The following is a 17,115-nucleotide window of genomic DNA, read 5'->3' as shown; positions in this document are numbered from 1 at the left end:
AAGTGGGTTCGGCTGCGTCCCATTTAGTCTGTCATAGCTAAGAACAGGCTAGTTAGCGAGATAGTTTTAATAATAATAATAAAAAAAGTACAGAACAACTAAAAACCAAAGTAAACAGCATCATGGCAGATATGGGCCAAACATGCTGAAGGAATTTGTTTTTAGTAGTCACTCTAATTTTACAGCAAAATGAGAGGTAGTTAAGCAATGTAGCACACTTAATTTGTTTCATATTGCAGCACATTAGAGATTTCTTTATGCGGGACTTCGCTCGATCTGGCTGAATGCGAGTAGTCGCGTCTCGCCAAATAGAACGCAACCCAGGGTGTTACAAAATATTTACGTCATTACTCAATCGTAAGTCTTGTTTAAACGCAAACCACTCGCCGCTTCATTTTGAACGTTCCAAAACACAAACGAATGCGCATTGGACTTAATTCGAAAATACTGTATTCTCGATTTGGACGTCTTTTTTTTTTTACCTCATTTTCACCGTGCATGAGGCATCGTGTTACAAGGACGTAAGTTGGAACACGAGTAAACGCTCACTGTTTAAATGAAAGTCTTTTGCATATGTACATAGGAATAGTTGTTACTATTTTATTGTCAGTTTTTAGTGTTGTGCGTTCTGTTGTATTTTTATTTTTTCTTATAATGCATTGTATTGTTTTCTAATGCTGTATTCTATTTTCTCATTTATCTTCTCATTTCACAGCTCATTTTTTTTCCTTCCTTACCAAGTCATTCACTACCATCATGTCAGGCAAAAAGCGCAAAGCAGCTGGGGCCGCTGCATCTGAGTGCAGTGCTAAACAGCTGAAGTTGGCCTCCACTACGGAAGGTAATAAGGTGAAAGCATCAGGATGGCTGCAAGACCTTGTCAAACAACAGAGAGATGACAACAAGGACATGAAAGTCAACAAGAAACGTGTTCGATTTATATCAGACACGCAAGAGGCAAAGCAGGACTCGGAAGGGGTCCTCTATTGGATGCTAAGGGACCAGAGAGTACAAGGTTAACACATGATCGCATGCACTGAGAACAAAAAGCATTCAGCTCCTCCTTTTAATCATTTTAATAACACATTATTTCTTTTTCTTTAGATAACTGGGCATTGATCCACGCCCAACACCTTGCCATGAAAAGGAACCTGCCTCTGCACGTCTGTGTCTGCTTGTTTGTCCCCAAATCAGAGTTGTCCACCCTGAGACATTACAGTTTCATGCTGAAAGGTCTGGAAGAAGTTGAAAAGGTACAAAAACTAAATCTATATTTAGCACTGCGTCATATAGAACAATATATTTCAAACAGCCAAACCTGTAGCAATCCGTCCACATTAATAATTTTAGTATATTTCATTGCCATTGTCATCACACAGGAATGCAAATCTCTAGACATCCAGTTCCATTTGCTACACGGCTCTGTGGCCAAATTGCTGTCTGGCTTTGTGTCCGAGCGTGGCTTTGGGGCAGTCGTGACGGACTTTTCACCTCTCAGGGAGCCTCTCAAGTGGTTGGATGATGTCAAAAAGGCTCTTCCAGATGATGTTCCACTCATTCAGGTAACTGGATTTGGCTTACCTGAAATTCCCAGAATATTTTCTAAACTTACTTTACTGTCATTTTTAATTGGGCACTTGATTTTGTTCTCCAGGTTGATGCCCACAATATTGTTCCGTGCTGGGTAGCATCTCCTAAACTTGAATATGCTGCCAGGACAATCCGGGGAAAAATTACAAAACTTTTACCAGAGTTCCTTACTGATTTTCCTGTGGTCGAGAAGCACCCCCACGCGGCAACAAAAACCACTAAAGTAAGTTCAAACACTGTTCTCTTGTGTGGTATTATTTCAGAAATGTATTAGGTTTAGGGCAGTGGTTCTTAACCTTGTTGGAGGTATTGAACCCCGCCAGTTTCATATGCGCATTCACTGAACACCTCTTTACTGAAAAAATACAATTATTTTTTTCAAATCCAAGACATCCTTTTTTACTGGTGCACAAAATGAGCCATGCATGAACATCACCTTGTTCAAAGAACAAAACCAACATAGTGCATGAACTCACAACAAATTACACACCTGCAATTCAGTGTGACTTCTGCTGTTGCCTTTTGCGAGACCAGTTCAGATATGCGTCATCAGAAATTTACATGATAGATCGGTGTGTTCGGACCTCCACAGTGGAGCCTCTGCCAAACCCCTGAGACTGACTCACCGAACCCCTAGGGTTCGATCGAACCCAGGTTAAGAACCATTGGTTTAAGGTTAGTTATTTATTGAAAAATTATGACTATCTTCCCTTTGTAAAATATTATTAATATAATCACAAATTTAACAAGATTACATCTTTTGTTTTTCTTCAATCTACTCCTGACTGAACCGATGTAATCACATTTTTCCCCCCTCTCTTCCCTGCAGCTAGTAGATTGGGCCAAAACAGTGGCTTCACTGCAGGTGGACAGAACCGTGGACGAGCCGGAGTGGGCCCAGCCAGGCACCATGTCGGGAATGGCCATGTTGGAATCCTTCATCGACGTTCGCCTCAAACTGTTCGGCACTTACCGTAATGACCCCAACGTTGCTGCGCTCAGCCAACTCTCTCCTTGGATCCGCTTTGGTTAGTAGAAACCCTGAAGAAACACGAGTTCAACACTTATATATTCAATGCTTCACCGTGCTTTCTAAAACCCACATTAGTGCTCGGAACTCAAGACAAGAAATCATCCAAATGACGGTCCGTATCTTAAAAAAACATTATACAATTCACTTGTGAGTCGAAATACTACTGTACAAAATACAGCATCTACTTACTGTAAATAAAGAAACGGATTGAACTTTTAAAACCCAAAGTCTGTTTTTGCTCCCTCAGAATGCAAAAAAAAAAATTGAACAGCTGTACAACAGCTTTAAAGTGCTTCGGAATGGGGCTCACTCAATAAAAAGGCATTCAGCGTAAATGGATCTCTAGCTAGCCCGACGATGCCGTCGCTCTACGCCGCCTCTATCCATAATGCGACTGTGGCAATTTCCCGCGCCATCATGCAGCTTGTCTCTTCTCCTCAAACCGCTGGATTGCTTTTGTCACAGTGCTCTTCTATTGATTTCTCCAGAGAGCCAATGGTCTCAGCGGTGTATAATGAAGAGGCAGAAGTGCTTGTCTCTTGCATCCACGTGCCATAAGCACGGTTCAGTTCTACCGTTGAACCCTTTTTTTATCGCGGGAAATATGTTCCAGACCAACCGTGGCAGATAAAAAATCTGTGATATGAATAGACAACAGAGAAATATTTTTGTTCTGGTTTTACGCCTCTCGCAGGCTTAACACATTTAATCGTGTTTCAATCTGTGATATAGCATAAAGGGTCGTTCACTGCTGCTTTCTGATGATCAGATTTTTTTTGTGATTGATGCCATCAGGACACGTGTCTGCCCAGCGTGTGGCACTGCAAGTCCAGCGTGGCGGGAAGGACGCCAGTCAATCAGTCGCACCCTTCATCGAAGAGCTGGTGGTGCGCAGAGAACTGACGGACAACTTCTGCTTTTACAACGAGAATTATGACAGTGTGAAGGGTCAGTTGAGGTCTTTTAAGTCTTGTTGCCAATTACGGCCTGAAAGAATTTGCATGAGGGGTTGAAAAAAAGTAAAAAAAAAAAAAGAAGTTGACAGGTAAAGGCTTTTTTTTTAAGATTAAAAAACTATTCAAATAAAAGGCCACTAGGTGGCAGTGTTACTTTTGGAGACGCAGTACACTGATGTACAGTGTTAAACAAGGACTTTACCAGGGACATGCGGTCAGAGGAGGCTACGCCTCCCCTGCCATCATGAAAAGGGGAAAAACAAATTCTATTGTTCTTATAATAGTCATTTTCCTTTTAATTTCAATAATTTTGTATCATTTTGAACCAAAATCGCTGAATATTTATAGTTATTTTAAAACCGAAGACGATTCGCTCGGAGGAGCCAACGTCCTGTCTAGGCTCCTCTGAGGATAGCGTAATCACACGGCTGCCTATGTTGACAGGCTATGCAGTTAGACTGAACTGCTCTCTGTCTTCATGTCGCTGTTTAAGTGTTCAAACACTGTGGCTATATTAATTAATTTCCGTAGTTGAGCTGGTGTATATAATATCTTGTGTTTTTTGTCATCTGTCTGTAACGTCGTATTTCTTTAGATGAACAAAACGGCTTTGAAAAGAGATCTTTGGAGGTTACGAAAAAAGGTTCTCCAGCCTTATGGCAGGGGGTGCTCGTGATCCCGGGATGTAGAATAAGAGATCTCCAGTTCAAATTTACAGTGAACAACTGAGGAGCAGTCGTCCATTTGTTTCGTTTTACATTCGTTTTTTTCTCTCTCCGTTTTTACATTTCGTTTTACAATGGAGGATTACATATACAAACGATTTTCAACTATGGATTTTCGGTCAAAGCAGGAGGTCATCAGTAAAGGAAGACCAACTCCGGAGTTAAAAGATTAAGATTAAAGATTAAAGTCCCAATGATCGTCACACACACACCTGGGTGTGGTGAAATTTGTCCTCTGCATTTAACCCATCCCCGTGTGATTTTAATCCATCCCCTGGGGGAGAGGGGAGCAGTGAGCAGCAGCGGTGCCGCGCTCGGGAATCAGTTGGTGATCTAACCCCCCAATTCCAACCCTTAATGCTGAGTGCCAAGCAGGGAGGCAATGGGTCCCATTTTTATAGTCTTTGGTATGACCCGGCCGGGGTTTGAACCCACAACCTTCCAGTCTCAGGGCGGACACTCTACCAACTAGGCCACTGAGAAGGTTTGATTCGGACAACGGGACTTCGGAACGATCGAAAACAAGTTTTTGATTTCGTGCTTTATTGAGTGTTTTTATGTGTGAAGACTGCTGATATGAGATTTTAATTCAAATAGTTCAAATGAAATAATGAATAAGCCACACTAGAGCAGCGTTCCCCAACCTTTTTTGTGACACGGTTAGGTGCCGGACAAATTTTACCGGGGGGGTGGGACGATGTCAGTGCCTCCCCAGTCATGAACCTCACCGCACGTCACTGGACTTAACCAATGTCTGGTGCCAATTAAAACAACAAAATCTACATTCTTGCTTAATTTAAGGATGGAATAAAAGTGAATGTTAAGGAATTAACCGTTTTTTTTTTTTATCTGTCAACATTTATTTTTTATGCGGTTTCTTTGATCCAGGTGCTTACGAATGGGCTCAAAAGAGCTTGAGCGATCACGGCAAGGATAAACGGCCATATCTGTACACCCGAGAGCAACTGGAGAAAGCCAAGACGCATGACAAACTGTGGAATGCAGCTCAGGTATCACATTTTACCCAAATTTGAGGGAGAATATTATGCAATTGAGCAGTTCTGGCTTTTAAAGCTCATGTTGTGGGCTAAAATGAATTTAATCCATTTTGGAATACAACTGGTACAATAAATTGTGGAGGGTGAATACTTCCTGAATACAACCAGTCGAGGGTATACCCGGCCTCTCGCCAAAAGTCCATGTTAGGGTTTGCAGAATATCTTCATCGTATGATTATGTTGGAATGTAACCTGTAATAATTTAACAGTCCAGACTCCAGCACACCCGCAACCTTAATGAGGACAGAAGTTGAATGGATGGAAATCATGGAAAACGTTTTAATTGCTTGTTTACAAATAATTGTGTCTCCGGGGCACCTGCCACGCCATCCAGTGTGAAATTAACAGACAGACATTTATTTGTGAGCAGCCGCTGTTACAAAATGTCTCTGTAATCAAAACCTTTTCATCTTTTTCTTTTCTGGCCAGTATTGACACAAGAATGTAAGTCAGAGATGCAGTATTGTTGGTGACTTGACTGTTGCCTCCTTTTTTTTAGTATCAGATGGTCTCCGAGGGGAAGATGCATGGTTTCCTGCGAATGTACTGGGCCAAAAAGATTCTCGAGTGGACTTCTTCACCAGAGGAGGCGCTCTCCATCGCTCTGTATCTCAACGATCGCTATGAGCTGGATGGCCAAGACCCTAACGGATTTGTGGGTACGCCACAGGACCTTTTTCTTAGTACATGTCACGTTAAGCCAATCACCGTTTCCTTTATTGATTGCACTCTTTGGTCCTCCCGTTTAGGTTGTATGTGGTCCATCTGTGGGATCCACGACCAAGGATGGGCAGAGAGAGACGTTTTTGGGAAGATCCGCTACATGAACTACAAAGGCTGTCTTCGCAAGTTTGACGTACCCAAGTTTGAGAAAAAATACTGTCCCAAAGGTCTTTGAGAGACCTGTTTTCTCTGTTTGTTGGCGGTTTGGGCCTGGAGATTACAGACGTCTTGTGACATGTACGTCAAAACCTTTGTTCTTATATTGTAAGTGTCCATATCTGTAGCTATTTGGATCATTAGACTTTTTTTTCCCTCCATAAATGTATATGAACAATGCTTTACACATTTATTAGACCACCTGTCAAATGACACTTCCATGGGAAAACGTGATTTGAGATACAAATATTTTGAATAACAAGCGTGGTCACGGAACAAATCCATCTGGTATCTTAAAGCATCACACTACTTAAATATTTCCTCATTTCTTTGGAAAACTGTAGTAAATTAGAAAAGTTAATTAGAACAATATTTTGTATTATTTAAACTTGAATTATAATTGAAAACCCTTTGCTTGTGTATTAAACTTATCTTAAACATAAAATATGTTTTTGGTCATTTCTGATGGTGATTGTGTGGCGGTATAATAAATTTGTGAAGGACTGTATAACCTATACATTATTTTTCAGACTGTTTGTTTTTAAAGAATAGAAATGTTTCCCAAAAATTTGTCTGAAGTATTTGTGAAAAAAGGACTGAAAAAAAGAACACTTAGAATATAATCATCGGTTGGTTTGTTAATTGAAGGGATTTCTCACGTCAACTCATTCCTCACTGACTCCCAATGTCTACAATATGAGTTGCATCATGATTGCACATATTTCACAAACAGCTATATCACCAGTATGAATCTACTCTGGGCTGTTTGTAATTTTTGAATCATAAAGCAACTCGATCTTGTTATGCACTAATTAGCAGGAAAGGATCCATACACTGCAGTAGGGCTGTGGACTCGGTCGGATTTTTGCACCGAGTCCGAGTCCGGCCTCTTGACCATGAGTCCGAGTCCGAGTCCGGCTGTCCATTTTTTCTGTTAATTCATGTGACTGCTTAGTCTTTATTCAAGGCTAATTTAGATCAAAATCTAAATAATTACAACAGTTTTATGATGGCTTTGTCTTTATCCATCCATCCATTTTCTGAACCGCTTAGTCCCCACGGGGGTCGCGGGAGTGCTGGAGCCTATCCCAGCTGTCATCGGGGGACACCCTGAACTGGTTGCCAGCCAATCGCAGGGCACACAGAGACAAACAAACATTTGCACTCGCACTCACACCTAGGGACAATTTGGAGTCTTCAATCGGCATGTTTTTGGGATGTGGGAGGAAACCGGAGAAAACCCACGCGGGCCCGGGGAGAACATGCAAATTCCGCACAGGGAGGGCCGGAAGTGGAATTGAACCCGCACCCTCCTAACTGTGAGGCGGACGTGCTACCCAGCGCCCCACCGATCCGCTGAATTAATATTTTAGTTTAAATTAATACTGACGTTGTTTAATAGCGCGAGTCCATTTAAAAAAAAAAAAAAATCAAAGGGAGGTGCATTCACAGCCTAGCAAAACATGCCTTACCTTTTTGACAAATGTTTTTGTTTTGTTTTGAGCTGCTTCCAAGTCATTTCTGTCTCCTGTTGAATTGCACCTAAATGAAAATAAGATTTCATTTCTACTTCAATTCGTAACTATAGGCTATGCTCTGATCTTATGGTTAGATGTTACATCAATGAAATAGTACAATCAAGCTTGCGCATCGAGCAGCAATTTCCTCCCATGACGTCTCTCTCTTCTTCGCTGCTGCAGCCGTATTAAATCTGCGGCAAAAAAAAAAAACTTTCGTACTCGCCGTAGGCCTGCATAAGGACCAATAAAGTAAAATAAGGTGATCTGTTTTTCCTCAGATGTCATGGTGACTCGTGGTATCAGGTGAACATACTCAGAGTTAATTGAACTAACTCAGATCAGCTTTTCTGGAACCAAATCCTCAGAGTCTCCCATCTCTGAGTAAGTCAACTCAGTGTTTAGGGATAGACTCAGAGTATGTTGAACTTGCTTTCTGGAATACCCCTCAGGTCTTTGCCACTTGTACTTTCAAGTTTTAATCATTAATTACACCATTATAGCTCAGACATTTATCTAAACACAAATAATTAGTGACGACCCCTTATTTGGAAAGCGAAAAACCCATGTCGTACGGCGTCAGTACTATGTTGTTTTCAATAAAAACATGAGGAACTCACGTTTGCGTCAGTCAATTTTAATTTTTATAAAGGATTATTCTCATTTGATGTCTTTAAATTCATCCGCGTTCTGCCATTGAAGCCGGGTGCATTCAAAGACCAGTCGTACAGACGGAACACTCATTCACTTCACCAAAACGCAACAATATGATATACGTGAGCTCTTTGCATAAACCTCGATGCAAAGAAACTCCTCTTTTTGGGTACAGGCTACAAGGAGTATATATTACAAAGGAGACTTTATACTTAATTGTCATCATCATTCATCCATCCATCCATTTTATTTTATTACTCAGGTATTTTCAAAGCAAATTAATATTGTTGCATTTATTAATTTGCTTTAACATGACAGCGCAATATAATTAAAAGCTGACACGATAGCAATGTCAAACGTGTTCATTTAAGAAAAAGCCACACACGTTTTGTGATCAAATCTTTCATAACGAGAATGATTTGAGTGAATTGATTTTACAATTTTTATCCCCCCTTCCCACCATCTGTCACTTTGCTTGGGACAAAAGGAGCCTTCAGAACTGAAATTTCTTCTCAATTATTCATTCAAATCAATTCACTCAAATCATTCTCGTTATGAAAAATTTGATCACAAAACGTTTCCGTCTGTACGACTGGTCTTTGAATGCACCCCGCTTCAATGGCAGAACGCAGATGAATTTAAAGACATCAAATGAGAATAATCCTTTATAAAAATTAAAATTGACTGACGCAAACGTGAGTTCCTCATGTTTTTATTGAAAGCAACATAGTACTGACGCCGTACGACATGGGTTTTTCGCTATAATTCGGTATAATTCGAGGTAGTCCACCCTCACCCAAAGTTAAGGTTTCATGGGAATATTATTGTCATAATTGTCTGGACCATAATTGTTTAATGGTAGTTATTGATAGATCTTGAAGATGTCAAGTTATAGGTGCATAAGACTATGTTGTTCATGCATATAGCACGTTCATTGTAAGAGGGGAAGAGATGTTGTGTATTTTGGGCTAACTCAAATTCCGTAGTAGAAAAACCCCGGAAGTGGGATGGGCATTCTGTGTTGTTCTGGTACGCCCTGTGAACGCACTGTGAGTAAGGAATAAAGCAGTTATCATTCACGTCGTTGTCCGACCTATTCTTGCTATCTAAGAACCTGGAAAATAGTAAGGATATAACATATATCACGGGTCATTACGACGAGTTTGGTGGAGTTTTTACTGCTTCTTCCAACTCCTACCGCGCTGACTGTAACCTGACACTCTCTGGCTGCGTCTTGCCTCTTTTTTTTATTGTCGGACTCGGTGGACTCGGTCAAAATCAGCACCGAGTCCGAGTCCGGCAAAAATGACCGAGTCCGACCGAGTCCGAGTCCCCGAGTCCGAACCGAGTCCACAGCCCTAGGAGAAATCAACGCCAACAAAAAAAATACATCCAGCCTAGTTAAGACCATACCAAAGACTATAAAATTGGGACCCATTGCCTCCCTGCTTGGCACTCAGCATTAAGGGTTGGAATTGGGGGGTTAGATCACCAAATGATTCCCGAGCACGGCGCCGCTGCTGCTCACTGCTCCCCTCTCCCCCAGGGGATGGATCAAAATCACACGGGGATGGGTCAAATGCAGAGGACAAATTTCACCACACCCAGATGCGTGTGTGACGATCATTGGGACTTAAAAAAAAAAAAAAAAAAAAAAAAAAAAAAGTCAAAATTTGGGTGCGTATTAGACATGGGTACAGGCTTTTTTCCAGCATTGACATGCCATTTTTAGGGTGCGTATTATACATGGGGGCGCATTATACATGGAAAAAAACGGTAATTGCTGTCACCTGCCTCTCGTTACCTGTCTTGTATTTAAGTCCTGTCTGCGTGTCACTCCCCGTCGGATTGTTCTCGCTCGTCTCATGTCTTCTTGTTTCTAGTCTCCAGTCTGTTCTAGTCTTGTCCCTAGTCGAGCCTCTAGTCCAGGGGTCTCAAAATCCAGTCCTCGGGGGCCGCATTCCTACATGTTTTACAAGTTTCCCTCGTTAAACACACCTGATTCAAATGATCAGTTCATCCTCACGTTCTGCAGGAGCCTGCTAATTGAATCAGGTGTGTTTAACGAGGGAAACTTAGAAAACATGTAGGAATGCGGCCCCCGAGGACTGGAGTTTGAGACCCCTGCTCTAGTCTATCTTTTGAGTTCTTCAATCAACCCTGGTCCAAGCTGCATTTGGTCACCCAGCTCCATTCACTTCATGACACCATACAGTTAGCATGATGCTTGCTCAAAACAGCAGGGGGATGCATTTTATTCAAAATGGTGGGTCTGGCACAACTTACCCCAAACTTATTTTTTTTACTATATATTACTTTATTGTATTTTATTGTTATTGTATATTGTATTCTTACATTTGATCACTAAATGGCAGAAGATGGCCTGGAGAAGATGCACAGCAGAGAAAAGAAACAGGCTGAAAAGAAGAAAAGGAGTGGAAATAAGAAGGGGAGCCTGAAAGGGTCAAAGCAAAACAAATCCAAAAAGAAAGTGCTCCCCAGTAGCTCAGAAGAGAATGACGTTCTGTCTGCTGGTGACTTTGTCATTGTGAGGTTTGCGGGTAAAAAATCAAAATCCTATAACTATGTTGGATTGGTGGAGAATGTTGAAGGTGACGAGATCAGTGCAAAGTTTCTGAAGCAAAGTTCTAAGAGGTCTCTTGATGGAAAGCCCATTTTCACATTTAGAGAGAAGGATGAAGGAGTCATCCCTCGAGGTGATGTGCTCAAGAAATTACCCACACCACAAAAACTTAAGCATAAATTTACATTCCCCTGCAGCATTGACATGTGGGATGTTCAGTAGTAGGCCAAATCTGGGAAGAGATTCAGCTGCAGATGGTTAGGTGCTCATTTTGGAATTTTGATTTTGTTCTGAGTCGCCTATGTGTTCACACCACACCACAAAACTTGGTGGTACAGCCAGAAAGGAGCAGAAGTTCATATTTCCAAGACTCTATTAGGTGTTCATGTGACTGTATAGGCCTTGTTATAAAAAAGTGGCCTTTGATGTTGCTAAAACTTGAAATAAAAGTTAAATAAGTAATTTGTATTGAATTTGTCTTTCTATTATATAGCATTATCATTTGTGAGATTAAAATGATCTGTTTTACTTCAATTATCAATGGCACAATTTACCCCAGCGTATTTTCTCTAATGGCACAACTTACCCCATACCTGGGGCAAGTTGTGCCACAAAACCACTTTTTTTCCTAAAGCTGTATTTCTCAAACTGTTAATTTAAGATCCAAAGTAATTGTTCCCAGGGATGCACAACATCTTAAACTATATGTAGGTATCTTAGTTGGAGGCATTACTGTTACCCCCTTGCTTTAAGGGCACTTTAAGTAAAAATCGGCACTACTTACCCCACTCTCCCCTAAATGCTGTTATAAGAACAATTTGTTGTTATAAGAACAATTTTCATAGTCCTCTTGCAGCCAGCCATTGTCCTTTATGGAATTAAGATGTTTTCTTTATATCTGAAGCATGTACGTTTTTAAAATGTTTACCAACTAGTCTCGCAGTATTGTGCAATTGCATGACATGTGTGCTAATGCAAAATAGATTGAATGCAGTTCCTGTGTAACATATGAATTTAATCAGCTCTTGTTTCAATTAATGAAAGCATGCTCTCGCCTTGGATTTATGATTTCATGACCTGGCCTCTAACCATTGGTGCATCTGATGGGATAAAACAGAAGGTGCGGAAAGCAGTCCTGCCTTAATGAGCATTTGGAACTAATTTTTATATTCACAGTGCAACCTACTCCAGGATGAAAATGCCTGCCTCACAAAGCTGTGGAAACGCGACTGGCGAAGAGACTTAATTAAAAGTACAATCTTTTCACCAGGCAGTTTCTCTGGAACTTAGTCAGAGTTTAGGAAGTGTTGGAATTATAATGTGGAAAAACGGAAAGGGCTTGAAGAAGCATGAAGACATGAAGATGAGTTTGTGTCGGTCAACAGCAATCAGTACGCGCATATCAACAAATGGACCCAATAGGCCACCTATCGCAGAACCAATCATGTCTTAATGGGCTTGCAATTGGACTCAATCACAAAGCTACATAAAAAGCAATTCTGATGGGGAAATTGTGGGACTGATTGTATCATTTTATGCTGGCAAAATATGCTTTTAAAATCAAATAGTGCCAAATTAGCCTCTGAAAAAGTTTGCAAGTTGAAAATACTAAAATGAATCTGAATACATACACTTCTTAGACTTAGAGACTTAGACAGAACTTTATTGTCATTTTGTCAACACTAGGTGTGTACAAAACGAAATTTCGTTGCATACGGCTTTCAACAATGTAGAGGTATTTCGGCTGGTTAAAAAGTGACATTCTATATAAAAATATGAAATAAGATAATTATAAAGTACAAAGTGCAGCAGTGATAAAGTATGTAAACAGTGCAGGAGACAAAAGCAGTATTTACAAGTGTGCAGAGGAATGCTACGTTTGAATGTTCAACAGTCTGACGACAGCAGGGAAAAAACTATTGCAGAACCTGGTGGACCTGCAGCGGATGCTGCGAAACCTCTTCCCAGAGGGCAGCAGGGAGAACAGTCCATGGTGGGGGTGTGATGGGTCACTGATAATATTTCGGGCTCGGGACACGCAGCGCTGGGATGACAAGTCCTGAATGGAGGGAAGAGGAGCCCCGATGATCCTCTCTGCTGTCCTCACCACTCTCCTCAGGTTCTTCCAATCGGAGGCGCTGCAACCTCCACACCACACCGAGAGACAGCTTGTCAGAATGCTCTCTATGGTGCTTCGGTAGAACGTCCTCATGATGGGTGGGGGCAGGTGGGCTCTCCTCATCCTCCGCAGGAAGTACAAGCGCTTCTGTGCCCTCTTGACCAGTGTTGTGGTGTTCACAGTCCAGGTGAGGTCGTCTGTGATGTGGACTCCCAGGAATTTGAACTCTGTTTTTAGATGAGCATGATAAATAATATACAGTTATTGATTAGTGAAGGAATGGGGTTGAAATACAAAAAGTCCTGCCTAGCTACAAAAACAGATATGCTCAAACCTCATTGAATAAAGTACATAAGCAGACAAGTATATTCAAGTTTTAGATCAATAAAAGAAACATTTTAAGCATATAATTATACCTACACACCAAATCAATAAAGAAGACATAACTAGACATTTTTGATAGGTGGTAATGACAAAGGTTTTTATAACTTTATGATCTGATATATATTTCTGAGCACTTTGAAATAACAAATGTTTTTGATATATTGCCTAAATAGCTTAATGACCCTTAAGGAACTGTGTAATGCATGCCTGATGTTTTTTCTAAATCATGGACACGGCCAGGGTCGTCTAGAATGTTCAGTACTTGATTATATCTTGTGTTTTGATTAAACATCATATTTTTTTTTTTTTTTTTTTTTCCAAAAAGAAAAGAGTCAAAGACTGCTTTATTGTCAATTTCTTCACATGCCAAGACACACAAAGAGATCGAAATAACGTTCCCACTATCCCACGGTGACAAGACATAGTACACAATATACATACAAGTAAACAACACAAAAAAAATAAAATAAATAAAAACAAGAAGGCACAAACACTGAATAAATAAGAGTGATGAATAAATAATAAACAAATAACACAATAAATAAGAGGAGCAAAAATGGAGCAAGTGTGCATACAGCAGACAGCCAGAATAGAGCGCAAAAGTACAGGACGCTACGCAGAAGGGGGGAGAGAGTTCAGGATCCTAACAGCCCGGAGAATGAAGCTGTCGGTGAGTCTGGTTGTGCGGGAGCGCAGGCTCCTGTACCTCTTCCCAGAGGGCAGAAGATCGAACAAATCGTGGTCGCCTTGCGGGTGAGATGGGAGGTGTAAATGTCCTTCAGGGAGGGGAGTGAAGCACCAATAATCTTACCAGCCATGTTCACTATGCGCTGCAGGGCCTTCATGTTGTATTCAGTGCAGCTACCACCCCAGACAGCGATACAACTGGAGAGGACGCTCTCAATGGTGCCACGGTAGAATGTAGTCATGACGGCCGGAGGAGCACTTGCTCGCCTGAGTTTCCGCAGGAAGTACAGGCGGCGCTGAGCTTTCTTTGCCAGTGATGCGGTGTTGGCGGACCAGGAGAGGTCCTCACTGATGTGCACCCCCAGGAATCTGGTGCTGCTCACTCTCTCCACCACAGCACCGTCGATGGTCAGCGGCAGGTGTTGGGTGTGACCCTTCCGGAAGTCAACAAAAATTTCCTTGGTCTTGTTGACGTTCAGCAGGAGGTTGTTGTCCCTGCACCGCGCGGTCAGAAGGTCAACCTCCAACCTGTACTGAGTCTCGTCGCCCTCGGTGATGAGACCCACCAGAGTCGTGTCGTCAGCAAACTTTACTATGCGGTTGTCGCTGTACGTTGCAGTGCAGTCATGCGTCAGCAGGGTGAAGAGCAGCGGACTGAGCCTTGGGGGGCCCCCGTGCTCAGCGTGATGCTGGCGGAGATTTTGTCGCCAACACGTACCACCTGAGGCCTCTGACAGAGGACGTCCAGTAGCCAGTTGCAGAGGTAGGCTAATGCTAGACGCCAGCTTTTCGATTACTACTGAACGTTCTGCACAGAGGGAAATATTTTGCCTAACAAAGAAAAGATATGGTTGGAAGCATGATTAAACTAAGAATATAATGACGTAAGCAAAGACATGATGAATGGATGAGGTGCAACAGTGTATGTGCAAGAATGGAGCAGAATGTTTACAGGAAGATCACTTGGAGATAAAACCAGCAGGTGCCAGAGGGAGACAGCCAAGAACTCGGCCAAAGATGATCGCCAAGGCCGAAAGACGGGATGGAAGACAACAGCCCCCACACACACCGAATCGCCCATAATCAGCACCCACTCCCATGGAATCAAAATCTCCTGCGAACTTGCCACACCCCCTGACTCATCACCCATCAAACTCGGCCCACACTGGCATGTGCAACTGAATATAAGCTAACCAAAGAACCTCGAACGTTGCCTTTTCGGAATGGAGACTTCCTGCTCTTGAGCATGGTCGCACGGAAGGCCCAGCGCTGTATTGTACTTTCCTGAAAACTGAGCTTTCTTAACAAGAATTGTGATTGAACTCAACCAACCTGTGTAAGTCTAATTTCTGCTTCAGTGTCTTAGCATTTTCCTAAATCTGAAGAAATCAAACGAGCACGCAGTGAGTAAATTGGATAACAGGTGATTGGCAATGGCTTTTGCCGTGAGGGTGCAGATAGCGCGCTCCCTAAATTGTGGACAAAATCCAACATTAGCATAATTGATGCGTTCGCAGTGTTCCACAAAGTTGTCTCGGCGAGCAAAGCGATTTTTTTTTTTTTTGTAGACGCACTTGAGTCTTACCAATGAGTTGGGTTTTAATGAATGCAAGCACACCAATAAACAATGGCCATTCAAAAACAAAAAACAGCGTTAATCAAACCATACCCCAATCGAGCGTTGTCCAGCATTGATGAGTCCCTCCCGGTGTGATGACGCTGCCTCGGTGGCTTATGCCGCTCCAGTCTTCAACAACCCCAAACATTTGCCCTCCTCATATCCGGAATTTCCAAATGCACAATAATCAAAAATGAATCAAAATTAAGCAGTTTTCTAGCTAATGACTAAACCTTGTATAGTCAATTTCTGTGTCTGAGAAACGGAGTGTTAAAACGCGTGCCTTTGAACTTGAAAGTACGAAAATAATCAGAGAGTTTGAAAACACTGGTAAGTAGTTTCAAAGCATTTGAAAACTGTTGAGCTCCTGTCAACACCTGCCATGTTCAAGTTCACCATGGGTTTTATATGCTTCCCAGTACAATGCATGACAATGCGTGAGTCTCCCTTTAGTGGCATGGAGTTGAATTTCATAAATGAAAACAATCAATTTGGATGACAATTCACCGCTAAGAATCACAATGGCACTCAGCATTGGCTCTTCATCCTCCGTGAAATGGGAGGGATCTTACACCCTAACAAAATTACATATACACAGCTCCATGCCGTTTCTTCACCAGTATGGGAAAATCCCTGTCAGCCATAGATGTCTATTAGACGTCTGGTCTCGTAAAGACCTAATTTAGACGTCTAAAATTGGTTACGGTATAGACCTAAAATAGTCTAAATTAAAACATTAAATATGATCATATTGCGAAATTTTAATGTCTGAACCAGCTGTAAGTTGTATAAATAATGTACAGAAGTTGTTTGGATTTGTGTTTAACAAGCATATTGATCCGTACATGTGAATTGGTGAAAGATGGCGGCGCCCCAGTCGGCCGCGGCCGCTACGCGTCTCAGCAATCGACGGGGATATTCACAAAATATGTCGCCTAGGACACTACAAACAACACAAAGTTTAGTTCATCCATCCAGTAGAGTAGTGTACGATCGCCAGCGCCTGCTGGAGGTACGGTCATCGAGTGTTTTCGGACTCGTAGCCACAACTACCCTGGTCTGTTTGCGTAGCCTCGGAGTGCTTAGGGCGCTAGCCCCAGGAGCTCACGACGCAGCGGGCTCGCCGGGCAGCACACGCCGGAGGAGGAGTAAGCGTAGGCGGTGTGACCGGCGGCGAAAGCGCGGCTGTCGAGGTGGGCTAACGGCTAAGCTGAGAGCTAACCCCTACAAACCGCCGCTTCCATCCATCTTCCTCTCCAACGTCCGCTCACTGGATAATAAAATGGACCATCTACAACTGGAACTCTCTTC

At 42.1% G+C, this 17,115-nt stretch overlaps 1 protein-coding gene across 4 annotated transcripts; it reads left to right on the top strand.

Moving 5' to 3' along the window:
- The first annotated feature begins 19 nt into the window (after positions 1-19).
- LOC119136681 (CPD photolyase) lies at positions 20-6,809 on the top strand. Of its 4 annotated transcripts, none has more exons than XM_037275303.1 (10): positions 20-196; positions 716-1,015; positions 1,105-1,253; positions 1,380-1,562; positions 1,655-1,813; positions 2,420-2,618; positions 3,419-3,571; positions 5,193-5,314; positions 5,862-6,021; positions 6,112-6,809. In XM_037275303.1, the coding sequence occupies exons 1-10, from the start codon at positions 190-192 to the stop codon at positions 6,258-6,260; spliced, it is 1,581 nt and encodes a 526-aa protein (XP_037131198.1). In that variant the 5' UTR covers positions 20-189; the 3' UTR covers positions 6,261-6,809. The 4 variants fall into 4 exon arrangements, with proteins under 4 accessions (XP_037131198.1, XP_037131197.1, XP_037131200.1 ...); XM_037275302.1 differs by having other exon boundaries at positions 35-357; XM_037275305.1 differs by having other exon boundaries at positions 35-521; positions 742-1,015.
- Positions 6,810-17,115: the final 10,306 nt, after the last annotated feature.

This window comes from Syngnathus acus, chromosome 17 (assembly GCF_901709675.1).
Source record: "Syngnathus acus chromosome 17, fSynAcu1.2, whole genome shotgun sequence".
In the NCBI taxonomy this organism is placed as follows: Eukaryota; Metazoa; Chordata; class Actinopteri; order Syngnathiformes; family Syngnathidae; genus Syngnathus; species Syngnathus acus.
Note: the sequence above shows the minus strand (reverse complement) of the source record. Positions and strands in the feature narration are given on the sequence as shown.